The 12,835-nt window shown below is 39.3% G+C and overlaps 1 protein-coding gene across 9 annotated transcripts in view; it reads right to left on the reverse strand.

Annotated features, from left to right (window-relative positions):
* FRY (FRY microtubule binding protein) overlaps positions 1–12,835 on the reverse strand; it is a 426,510-nt gene that overhangs the window by 133,532 nt on the left and 280,143 nt on the right. For all 9 annotated transcript variants that reach the window (XM_089899275.1, XM_089899270.1, XM_089899272.1 and 6 more), the window contains 4 exons: positions 8,131–8,234; positions 7,543–7,651; positions 5,562–5,648; positions 1,208–1,379 (listed from right to left, as the gene is read on the reverse strand). In XM_089899275.1, coding sequence (XP_089755401.1) covers positions 1,208–1,379; positions 5,562–5,648; positions 7,543–7,651; positions 8,131–8,234 — 472 coding nt within the window. The remainder of the gene's footprint in view (positions 1–1,207; positions 1,380–5,561; positions 5,649–7,542; positions 7,652–8,130; positions 8,235–12,835) is intronic.

The raw sequence follows: 12,835 nt of genomic DNA on the forward strand, positions 1-12,835 counted from the left end.
TTACATCTTTGACTAAATCTATCAAAGAGTGAAATCCCATTTTATTCATCCTCTGTGATATATTTTTACTGAGGATCTTCTGCGGGTCAGTGAATTCTCTGAGCAGAGTCCAATTTAATCTCTTATCTGCAGGACCCTTAGCATAGTACCCACATGTAGTGGGTGTTCCCGAAAGAATCATTTAAATTTAACACATAGGAATTCTAATACTTCAAAGGGAAATATTTTCCAGAAGAGTAAAAATAAACAAGGAACCAGAAAGTTCCACACTAGAATTTTTAGTTTTCTGGTTAGTATAAAAAAATTCAGCATAATGAGTGGTTATGTGAATAAAAGATAATTCTCATTCGGGGTTAGAATTTTAATAACTTTATATTATTCTCTGAAATATATGTGTGGGTTTTCTTAGTAAAGGCAACAAATGATTTCATATCATAAATTTTTAAATGAAGAAAAATTTACCTCAGGTATATTATTTTTACCACTCTCATTAATACAGTGGAAGAAAATGTGTACAGAATATGTATTTCGTATTGATATTTTTGAACTCATTTAAGCATTGCATAACTAAAGATAAATATTTTAAAGGAAAAAGTTTCCTCATATGTTTCCTCTAGGTCTCTGGAATCCAGAAACTAACTTAACAAGTTTGCAGTAGATTTCTAAATTCAGGAACTTGGTAAAAGAGAAACAAATGCAAAAGATCATCTCTTTGGGTTAAGATAGTTAAATTAAAAAGAAAATAATCTCATGTAGGCTAAACCCACAATATACCCTGGCATGTATGGGACTTGGCATGTTTAAAACACAGATTAAACTAATTTTACTGAAAAAAAAATAGAAGAAAAGGAACTATAAAAATGAATGAGGGAATGAATATATTCATGTTTGCTTTATAAACAGGATTATCTACCAAAGCACACAGATGGCTTAGAAATTTACTGTAAACTGCAAATTATCAATATTAGAAGTTTGAAAAGACCACAGATAAAAATCTAACATTTAAACGGCAAAATGTTTACCAGGAAGTTCCAGAGTTTAAAGGGCAGTAAAACAAACCACAGCATGAATCAAAACAGTTAATGTTGACATGTCTCATCAGCTACTTTTATGAAGATTTTAAAAATATATCTCACTAAGGGTAAGTGTCTATTGGTCATTTTAAAGGCTTAATAAGGTCCAGTGCAAACATATCTTTGAAACCCACCTATCATTTTGGCTTCCTCTTCAGTTAGTGTTTTACTCAGATATGTCTTCTTCACCCTCAGTGTGTTTCCTGAAGGGAGAACGGCTCCGGTAACTGGCATGGGAGGTTCCCCATCTTTCTGCTGCAAGCTATCAGCTATGACCAAGAATGCCCGTAAACCAATGTTCATCCTCTGTAAGAGACAATATGTTCATGGTAAAGAGAAAGACCCAATTATTGTTGTGAAATTAAGCCATCAGTCTTTCAAAAGAAGTTAAGCATGGTTTGCCTTCTAGATTAGCGTGGGAAAATCATTTAAAAGCGTTTAGGCCAAACCTAGGAAAATGAAATTAAGTTTCTGACACTATTTGTTGCTGCATCACAAGAAAACAACTGGGAAGATTTTCACCAAACTTGGAGGGTATGTTTGAGATGGTCAGATTCATTCTGTTTGGGGGATCCTGGGTGCACCTCCAAGGGATAGGCAGTCACCCTTTGGAGCAGCTGCAACTAAGGTAAACTGAGGTCAACAAAAATCTCTTTGTCTCCTGGGAGGAGACATGTGTTAACTCACAAAGACTGAATGAAAACAAACGGGAGTTCCAAATGTGAATCATAAAAATGTAAGTCGTCTGGTCTGAATTGCAGGTTGTTGACTTTTGATTCACAAAGGCTGGCAAGTTTGAAAATAAATTTAAATAATTTGAAGCCACAGAACCTGTTACTTATGAAAACACATAAACTCATAAGAAGAAATGTCATTCTGGGCCAGATCATTATCTTCCCCAGGCTCAGATAAGGCATAATATTGGCTCTGAAAGATGACTCAGTAAGATAGTTGCTCCCAGCAGCAATAATCTTAAAAGGTCAGAAGGTACTAAAACATCTGTAGTTCCTTAAACAGCCATGTGTAAACACTTACACTCATATTTTCAAACCACATCAAGTAATAAGTTCCCTAAGTAGACCGCTACCTAATGCAGAAAATAATTACCGTTACTAACAATGATAATCTAATTACAATTTATTGAGTTCTTAAAATATATCCAGAACTGCTCATTAACTCTCATCTTTAAGATAGCCATGCAAGGAAGGTATGATTATTCCCATTTTTCAGGTGAGGAAACAGAGGGCCACATAACTAGTAGGTGGGAAGCTATACATTCAAGTTGGGTTTGCCCGAATCACCTATTCTGCAGTACATGGTTATATCTTAGAACATGAAGTAATATCGACTTCTAAACTATTTATTCAAGCTTCAAGGAGTAGGGGTATTTCAACCAGGGTGGGGTAAACATTTCTCTGGCCCATTCATACCCAATCCAATGTGTATTTTATGATTTTATGGTTTTCAGTAATATTCTTTCTCCATTTTCTAAAATGAAAGAGTATTCATTTTAAAAAGTTTAAATGTATATTAAAGTCCATTAGTTTCCTCACATTTTAGTAGTTCTTTCATGAAATGTTTTCTAGATTTGTGGATATTTTTCAAGACACAGCATTGTTTTGGGTGAGGAAATACAGTGTTTAATTCAGGAGATGCAGTAGCAATAGGATGACTGTGAATTGACTTAAATGATCAAGCTTCAATTATTTGCAAGTGGATTATCCAATTTATGAGCCATCCTTGCCAGTTCTCTTAGTTTTCCTTTTCTCTGACTAATTCTAAGGGCAGAAGTAAGTTGGGATAGTTTGGGAAATATATTTTTAACTTAATTTCAAAAACAATTTCTTCTTATGTTTTATATAGCTCTGCATCATACCTCTCCTTCTATTATCTGTCTGGTCTTGAGAAATTACTTAACTTTTCCAAGTCCAAGTCTCAGCTTCCTTTCTGTAGAATGAGAATAATAATACCTATTGATCATATAGGGCTATGGTGAGGATTAATACCTGAAAAGTTCCCGCTGGTAAATATATATTGTAGGCTAGAATCTCCACTGTTTTCTACTGAAGTCAAGTTTACTGAGATATAATTCTCATATAGTAAAATACACTCCTTTTAGTTGTACAGTCCTTTGAATTTTGAGAAACATAGTCAGGTAACTATCATCACAGTCAAGATATAAAATATTTCCATCATCCCCAAAAGTTCCTTTGTGCCTCTTTACAGTCAGTCAGTCCTCTCCTCCAGCCTCAGCACCTGACAATCAGTGTCTAATTTCTGCCTATAATTTTGCATTTTCCAGAATGTGATATAAATGGAAGCAAACAGACACAACCTTTTGTGTCTTGCTTCTTTCACTGAGCTTAATGCTTTTGAGGTGTTGCTGCAGTATCAGTAGTTTGTTCCTTCTTATGGCTGAATAGTATTCCATTGTGTTGATGATTCACAAGTTGTTTCAACATTCACCAGCTGTTTGAACATGAGTTGCTTTCCTGTTTTTAGTGATCATGAATAAAGGTGCTATAAATGTTGATACAAATCTTTGTGGACAAATGTTCTAATTTCTCTTGGATAAACACCTTGGGGTAGAACTGCTGGATCATATGCCAAGTGTATGTTTAACCTTATAAGAAATGGTTGTACCATTCTGCATTCTCACTAAAACGTCAATAGTATAAAGTTCCAATTGCTCTGTATCCTTCTCAGCACATCTCACTGCGGTTTTAACTTGCATTTCCCTAATGACTAAGGATGCTGAACATCTTTTCATAGGTTTATTGGTCATTTGTATCTCTTCTTTGGTAAAGAGGCTCTTCATTTTGTCCATTTAAAAAATTGGGTTATTGAGTTGGGAGTTCTTTATATATTCTGGATAGAAGCGTTTGTCAATACGTGTTTTACAAATATTTTCTCCCAGTCTGTGGCTCTACCTACACTTTATTAACTTTTAAAGTGCATACTTTTGTATTTTATCAACTTTTTCTTTTGTAATTTATGCTTTTTGTATCTTATCTAAGAAATTTTTGCCTACCCAAAGGTTGCAAAGATTTTTATCTTCTGTTTTCTTCTGGAAGATTTATGATGTCGGATTTCACATTTAGGCTTATGATTCATTTTGAGTTAATTTTTCCTGACAGGGCAAATTATGGGTTGAAGTTGATTATTTTGCAAGTGGATTTCCAACAGTTTAGTACCATTTATTAGAAAAACTATCCTGGGAGTTCCCTAGTGGTGCAGTGGTTAGGACTCTGCGCTTTCACTGCCAGGGGCCAGGGTTCAATCCCAGGTCGGGGAACTAAGATCCCGTACGTCACACGGCACAGCCAAAAAAAAAAGACTATCCTTCATCCATTGAAAAGCATGGAACCACTGTTCCCAAGCAAGAGAAGACTCTTTAGTACTTGGGCCATGGGCCTCCTTCCAGCCAAAATGCCCTGAATTTGCACTGGCTTCGTCCCCCTCCCATTGGCCCACTGACCCTGGCTGCAGCCATTCCAGAAGCCTGTGATGTCATTAAACACCAGACAGAAACTCCCATTTTGGGGCTTGTTGGGCTGTGCCTACATACATGGCAACCTTAGCGCCGAGAAGAGAATTCAGGGTGTGGTGGGAAGAAGCATGAGGGTGCAAGGAGACCTGGGTTCCCCTTGCTGCTAGCCAGCTGCCTATTCTGAGCCTCTGGGCTCTGGGTCTCCTTCCTCACTGACAGAATGAAGGAGCCAGACAATATAGTGATGACAGGAACAACGTTTAAAAATTTTTTTCTGGTGTGCAATTTCTTTCTTTTTTTGCTTATGAATTTGTAATATCACGATGATTCTGTGAGGTGATCTAGAAAAGTAGTTTGTCCCTTTTACTAGTAAAAAAGCTGAAGTTCAGAGAGGTCAATGTCTTACAGCTAGTGGTTAGGACTCTGCACTTTGTTGGTGGGAATTCCCACCAACAGTCTTTTTAGAAGTTTAAAATTGCACGTGCTTTTCATTTGCCTAAGCCGCCCCCCCCCATGAGGTACATCATACCCATTATACACTCATTTCCATGATCTGCCTGGCCCTTGAATTGTGATGCTGTCACAGAATCAAAGATGCATACATTACTTATTTAATTTCACTAGATTTTAGTATTTTATCATTGCATCTATTTATTCTTTTCTGTTTCATCACTTTCAATACTCCTCAACTTGCTAATCTGCATCAAAATAGTTACAAGTACTGACTTTTCTATAACAAACAACCAGACATACAGAGACAGATTACCTTTCGGGGCAAGGTTTACTCCCTTCTACAAGAACAGAATGTGGTAAGACGTCAACTTTTCATCATTCTAAGTCTATTCACCCAAAAATCTTACTTCTCTACTATTTTAGTCAAATAACATGGACAGAAACAAACACAAGACTTTTTTGGAGAAGACGGCCTTCACCCCATCCCCCGAGGTTGCAAAGCAAAGGTAGGTTTCTGTCGATAAACGCAAAAGGGTCATTCTTACCTCTGGATTGAGACTGAAAGCTTTTGCTGGTTTTCCCACACAAAGAAAATCAAAAATGATTTCTTTCATTGCAAAATCTAAACGTTCCTATAGTGAAAAAGGGAAATCAAAACAAAGCATTATTTTAATTCAACATGAAAATGTCTGTTTTTGTCATATGCACCGAACAGGTGGCTTCTGAAAGAAGAGGGGTATCGCTTAGTTTGATGCATCACAGAGAATCCGTGAAGGAAAACCATGTCCGTCCGAACCTTCGGTGGAGCTGCTCCTGTTTCCATGTGGCATGTGGAGATGCTTTATATAATATAGGTAATTAGACCCTAAAGCACAGAATGACTAATAACTAAAAACCAAAAAATGAAAACCAAAACACTCTGAGTATCTGGGCTTCTACACAGTGCAAACTCTTCCTGCTTGTCCTGCCAATGCTGACACCTTCTTGAAACTCAGTTTAAAACATATTTTTAAAAATACCACTGCAAAATGACCATTTTCTTCTATTCTCTAACATTTCCAATCCCTTGGCTCATATTACAACAGACAATCCTGCAAGTGAAATGAATAATCAACAACAATCCTGCAAGTGAAATGAATAATCAACAAATAAGAACTATTAAGGTTACTTAAATGAGAACGTTTACGCCAGATTCTAATAATTTGAGACAGTGACTACTAAGATATGTCACGTTGATTTTATACAATATATTCCAGAATAATCAAAGCACATTCTCAGCCACATGATAACTACATGTAGAAAAGTTCTGTTAATTCATCCACCTGCAGAGCAAGTACTGTCCTTTCCCTAAGTACAAATATTACATAGACACTTCCTTGCACTAAAAACACAGAGAGATATTATATATTAAATGGTCTGTGAAGTAGCCATTGAACCTTATGTCTTTATAGCAATATCAATTACACTTCAACAGTACTTTCATGCCTATTATTTCCCTTTATCCACACAACGTTCTGAGGGATACTGGGTAAGCACTTTCATCCACATTTTATAGATAAAGACACTGAGAATAACGATGTTCTATGACTTCTTTAGGGTATGGAGCTGGCTCACGGCAGAGGCTGGACTGGAATAACCAGCTTTTCATGCTTCTCTGTAAATCACAAGGAAGCCAAAGTTAGGATAAAAACCATTTACACACAAAGTGTTTTAAAAACTAGGGCCTCCCTGGTGGCGCAGTGGTTGAGAGTCCGCCTGCCGATGCAGGGGACACGGGTTCGTGCCCCGGTCCGGGAGGATCCCACGTGCCGCGGAGCGGCTGGGCCCGTGAGCCATGGCCGCTGAGCCTGCGCGTCCGGAGCCTGTGCTCCGCAACGGGAGAGGCCACAACAGTGAGAGGCCCGCGTACCGCAAAGAAAAACAACAACAACTTTTAAAAGTCTTGGGTCTAAATGGCAAACACTAAGTGTTTAATATCATTGGACCCAGGTCTTAAGTAAAATAGTATGTATGAAGTGCTTAAAGCAGTTCTTGGCAAAGAATGAGTGCCTGATAAAAGCTAATATTCCTGTTGCATTCTTCTTTTCCACAGGGTGAAAGAGCATTATGATTTATTTACTCCTCCAAGTTCACTAAATTATCATCTTCTTATTTCCTCCAAACATCAGACTCAATTTCCTCCTGACTTGAAGCATCTAGAGCAGAGAAGCAGGAACAAACAGGGCCTAGGAATCAAGAGACCCTCTTACGAATAGGCTCTGTGACCTCAGATCAGTCACTTAAACCCTGCCTCTCAGTTCTTTCATTGGTCAAACGCTGAAGACACTTGGCACACCATGTCACAATTTGTTTTGAAGCAAAAAAAAAAAAAAAAAAAGCTATGTGTGAAAACACTTGCAAAACCATCCTGAAAAGTCTGCGCACGTGAGATTATTTTAGACTCTTCATCTGTTAGTACTTCATAAGAAGGAGGTGGCTACTCAGAGGCAATTAGAAGACTCTCACTGCCAGAAGCATCTCCATTACCTGGGCAATGAACTGGATGATTTTCACAAAGATGTTCAGAGGCATGTCCCTCGGCACCACACCACGGGACCCTTTGGGGAAAAGTGTTGTGATGATGGTTATAAGACGGCTGAAAGATAAGGGAAAAAAAGAGAAAACAAGCAAGATTGGCTGAGCTCCTGTACATTAAGGGAAAATGGCAGGTGCTTCATCTTATCTAAGTATCAGAGAGAATTCAGAGAAAGAAAACAAACCACTTCATCTCTTTTCCATTAGCATAATTACTCTCTGAAAAGGTTTTCTGGAAAACTAAGGGCAGCTGGAAAATTATAGCCACTTCCTTTGTTAAAGTGGTGAATGTAGTCCTGACACAGAACTTGGCAATCCTGATAGAGGCTGGAGTTTCTGTAATGGCTGTTGAGCCAACGTCTAAGGAAAGCCTGAAAAGGTCCAGAGGACTTAGAGCTTTTACAAACTGTCAGCTTTGAACAGCTTCTAGTTTGGTTAGCATAGTTGGCAATGACACAAAACACCCTTTTCACTGGCTGAGTGATGTGGTTACAGTTAACTCAGTGATGGGGTTACCATTAACCCAAGCCAGCTCCTTACCTCTGAGTGGCTGTGTTGCTTTCACATTTAATTCGAATCATGTAAACCCAAAGTAATCTGTACAGAGATTCCAGTGCAACTCGAGCCATCTTGGGGTCTTTATTCTACAACAGAAACCAGGATAAAAGATTGCAGATTAAATGGTACTGTACAGAGGTTATTCTTTTCTGAATGCCTGGTAATGGAGGACCACAGGTGGGTGGTAGGGTGCCTACGAGGTACACTGCACCACCTGGGACTTATGGGGTATTTGCCTCCTGGTGCCCATTGGGTAAATAATCTCTGAGAATGGATCCAAATAGCCAAGAGGGCAGGACTGAGCAGTTCAGGGGGAAGTCACGTCTTTCTCTCCTTTCTAAGGTGAATACTGGCGATTGCTTTCTTCCTCCAGGTCCTAGGGAACCACATCCCCTGGCGCCAAGAGGAGAATCAATCCGTCCTACTGTTGATTATGCCCTTGTAAACACCACCCACCTTCACCTCCCATCTCTTTGCCCTCCAACATCTATTGAGACTAATAATATATAATAAGCACTGGGATATAGAGATAAAAGTTTATCCTTTTTCCCTAAGATGTTCACAGACGATGGGGAAGGGGTGGCAGTTGGGAGACAAATAATAAACAGTCAACTCAAAGACACAGAGAAAAACTGGCGGGGACGGGAGCTAGAGGATGGAAAGAAGGGCAACCTATGGCAAACACAAGGACTGGGGTCAGGAAAGGTTTCCAGGGGCAGACGAAAACTCAGACGAACTTAAATCCATTCACTCATTTGTTCATTAAGCAAACATTCGAGTGGCTACACTGGGCCAGGTACTATGCTTGACACTAGAAAACAAGATGATGGGGAGTGAAGAGCACTTTACAGAGAGGCAACAGCACAAAGAAGCTAAGAGAGCAGGTGAAGGAGTCATGTTTCAGAAACTGGGGATGGTTTTTCTGCTAGGACACAGGGCCAGGCGAAGGAGCAGTGGCTGAGGAGGCTTGAGAAGAACCCTACGTGCCATGCTAAATAACGGGACCAGGGTTCTCATGATGGTGACAGGAAGCCATGAAGCGCAAGGAGACCATGTGAGAAGTCTGCAGCGTGGGGCATGAAGCAGGGGCAGGGAGGCAGCCAGAGCACAGCTGCCAGCTTCCAGGGTCTAACAAACAGGCCAGGTGGGGGGAATGGATTTCGTCACTGGATGGACATCACCTTCATTCTTTCCCTTCTGACTCTCACTCCATCCTTTCAACTGATTTTATAGGTTTTATCTACAAAATATGTTTTGAATTTGGCATCTTCTCCATTCCCACTTCCTCTGTTACAGTTCAGGCTTCCAGCACCTTCTCCTGGGATGCTGCAGTAACCTCCTAAACAGTCTCCCTAAATTGATTCCCTCACTGCTGTCCTGTCTTACACTGATTATAATCCTTTCTATTTAAAAATCAGAGATTGGGTGGTTTTCCTGATGCCTATGGGATCAAGGGAACATTTCTTGCACGGCATACCTGACCAGACAGTATCTGGCTCTAACCTACCAGTGAAGGATGCCACCCATTCTGTTTTTCTCCCACAAGCTCCCCAAACTCTAGTGAGGCCACGTTCATTCCATGTCTGCATCAGGAGTGGGTTTCCTACCCTCCCCTGTGTCTTTCTTTTCTACCAGGTGAACCCCACTCTTTCACAGCTTACTTGAATGTTCCCAACTCCGTGCAGGCTTTCTCTGTTCCTCCCCAATATCCTGAATCCCATCCATTAAAACGAATTATTCCCTCCTGAGTGTCCCCTGACCCTCATACAAGCATGTAACATAGGCTTTCAGCTCTTTACTTGTGGTCTTGCATAGACATCAGTTCCCACATGAAGGTGGGTTCTCTGAAAGTGAGGGGCATTATTTACCCAACATCTATTAGAATTCCTGCCATTCCGCAGGGGATCAATACATGTTTGCTAAACAGTCTTCAAACGTCACTCAACTTTCCTATAGGTCTTTTGCTTTTACATTACTTCTCTTCCCTACTCATTCATTAATCTCGTCACAACCGTTTCTGCTGTTCTATTCTAAGTGTAGATAATTCGGGTCCTGATTTGTTAAGAATTCTTAACGGTTTAGACATAATCTAGGATAAGTTTACCTTTAAGCTACTTGCTGAATAAAGATGAGTCACATAAATAAATTCTACGGAAAAGACTGTAGGGGGTAGTTTTTTAGATTTAGAAAAGATTTCTTATGCCTAAATAGTTTTAAAATAACTTCTTGGCATGAAATTATTATGAAATTCTAAATTTCTATATGCATTTTGGTCTCATTCCGGATTTTTTTCTTCTATTAATCTAAATAAGTAAATAAAGAAAATGATAAAACACATCATTTTAATTTTTGAGGCTTTATGATGTGTTTTACTATCTGGTATGGCCTACCTTCCACCATCCACTGCTCTTTTTCTTTCTTTCTATTTTTAGGGCTTTCCCAGATATTCCTGTGTATTTATTCTTCCAAATAAACTTTATAACTACTTTTCTAGCTCCAGGAAACAAAAAAGCCCCAACTTTTTAGAAGCATACATTTATACATAAAAGATTTTTTTTGTCTGTTAGTAAAACAAGTGATACACCTTATAACTTGTTGAATGTCCTGGTTACGTAAAGGAATTTTAATAAACTACTGAAAGAGTAAAGTTGCGTTTAAAATATTCCATCATTTAAAAATTTCAGGAATTCTAATTATCTGTTCTCTAATCACTCCAGATCAGCAAATGTCTATGATGTTAACACAGTGGTTAAAAGCAGACTCTAGACACACACTGCCTGGGTTTAAACCCATCCTTGCTCTGCAATTTATTAGCTGTGTGGCCAACCTCAGGGAACCTCTGTAATCTCTCTGGGCCTGATTTTCCCTAACTGTGAAACGCAGATACTAATCCTCCCTCCCTCCTAGGAGTGTTAAGAGAACTTAAGAGTTAGCACATAGAGGGAAGTTAGCACTGTTCCTGCCCATAGTAACTATTATTACGTACAAGGTGCAGATTCAGTAGCAAACAAAGGAGATTAGTCTCTGACTTCAGGGAGCTTCGTTTCTAGTGGGAATGTCTCCTCCTTTGTGAATTTCCCTTTATTAGTGTATATATTATTTTATATTCATATTTGCATAGTGTGTCATTCAAAATTCTCTCTTGTGCCTTATCTCGCACTGTGAATCATGGCCAGGTAGGGCAAGTAGCATCTAACTTTCATTTAGGAGCTTAACTAAGATCTCTAGTTTAAATGATTCCGATTACTGTCTTCTGTTTAACTTCTTTTACACTTTTTCCCTGTCCTCCTACCCACAATTATCTTTTGGGGGCATGCTGTTATGACTGACGTGCTTTTACTCTTAAGAATATGTTTGAGATTGTCTATTTGTGCTCTCACAGAGACTGAAGAGCAAAGTGGCTGACTTAAGTTTTTATTGTTTTAACCGTGGATCCTGTACCGGTAATTGCTTTGTAGCATTTCAAGATGATATCACTGATCACTGCAATTCTCTCCTAAAATGATTTCCCTTGTTTCTCTTCCATTCTCGGCATTATCATATGATATTCTTAAACTGCAACCATGATTGTTTACTTCCCTGCATTTAAAGCACTTAAGTGGCTTCTAATCACCTCCTGGACGACGTCCAAATTCCATGATGTGGTGCATGAGGGGCCTTTGGTGACCTGGCTCCCCCATCACCACCCTCCGCCTCCACCCCCACTGTGCTCTGTGCCATAACATCCCTTCTGCAATTCATCGAATGCCTGGAATGCCTCCCTACCCTTGTTTTACTTGGAAAATTCCTACTCCCCAGCAAGATTCATTAGGTGTCACTCCTGTGTTACGTTCCCCTGCCCCTCCACTCCTTCCTCCATCCCAGAGAGATTACCAAGTGTTCCTGTTCTCTGACTTCTAGAATGCTGTTCTATACCTTTACTTGTATTGATATGTTTCCTACCAGGCTGTGAGCTCCAGGAATTTTGGACTGTTCATCTCTGTGCCCTCAGTGACTGCCGTACAGCAGGTTATCAGTAAATATCAAATTTTTTTTTAAAAAAGCAAACTGCGAGTAGTAGCTGAACGTGATGTGTAAGCAAAATGTCTTTATATAGAAACTGTACAAAAGGCAACCCTTAGTACGTAGCTGAAGCTAATGGACATGATATTACTGAACATCTTACACTTTTACAGCATTCTGATATTTCAAAAGTACTTTCATAGACCATGACATCAATTGGGCGATTCTGTCATTGACAGAAGCCAAATCACTGGCTCAAGTCTTCAAGCCAGTAAATAACAGGTGGGATAGGAACTGACTTCTGGTCCAGTAAGGACTGTTTTCTCAGAAACTGGAATGTGTATATTACAGGATGCTTACTACATCAGGTGTTGTTATCAAAATTGTACACATATTAACTCTTTTTAATTCTCAGAATCATAAAGTTGATACTGTTATTGTATCCTTTCACAGATGAGGAAATCAAGGCCCAGAGGGGCTAATAAGTGGCGGAGCCAGCATCTGAACCTAAGCAATCTGGCCCCGGTGTCTTCCAAACATGAATTTTCCCACTTCAGTGGAAATATTATATGGAGGCTGATCAAATATGCTGCTGGCACCTACTAGACTGTACTCTACTTGAAAACAGGACTTTTTCCTCATTGTCTTTGTATGTCAACAGCAGCTAACATAACAAGGTCTTGAT

Source organism: Delphinapterus leucas, chromosome 18 (assembly GCF_059928025.1).
Source record: "Delphinapterus leucas isolate spDelLeu-1000000601 "Yukka" chromosome 18, BTC_Dleu_Yukka2, whole genome shotgun sequence".
NCBI classification, from domain to species: Eukaryota; Metazoa; Chordata; class Mammalia; order Artiodactyla; family Monodontidae; genus Delphinapterus; species Delphinapterus leucas.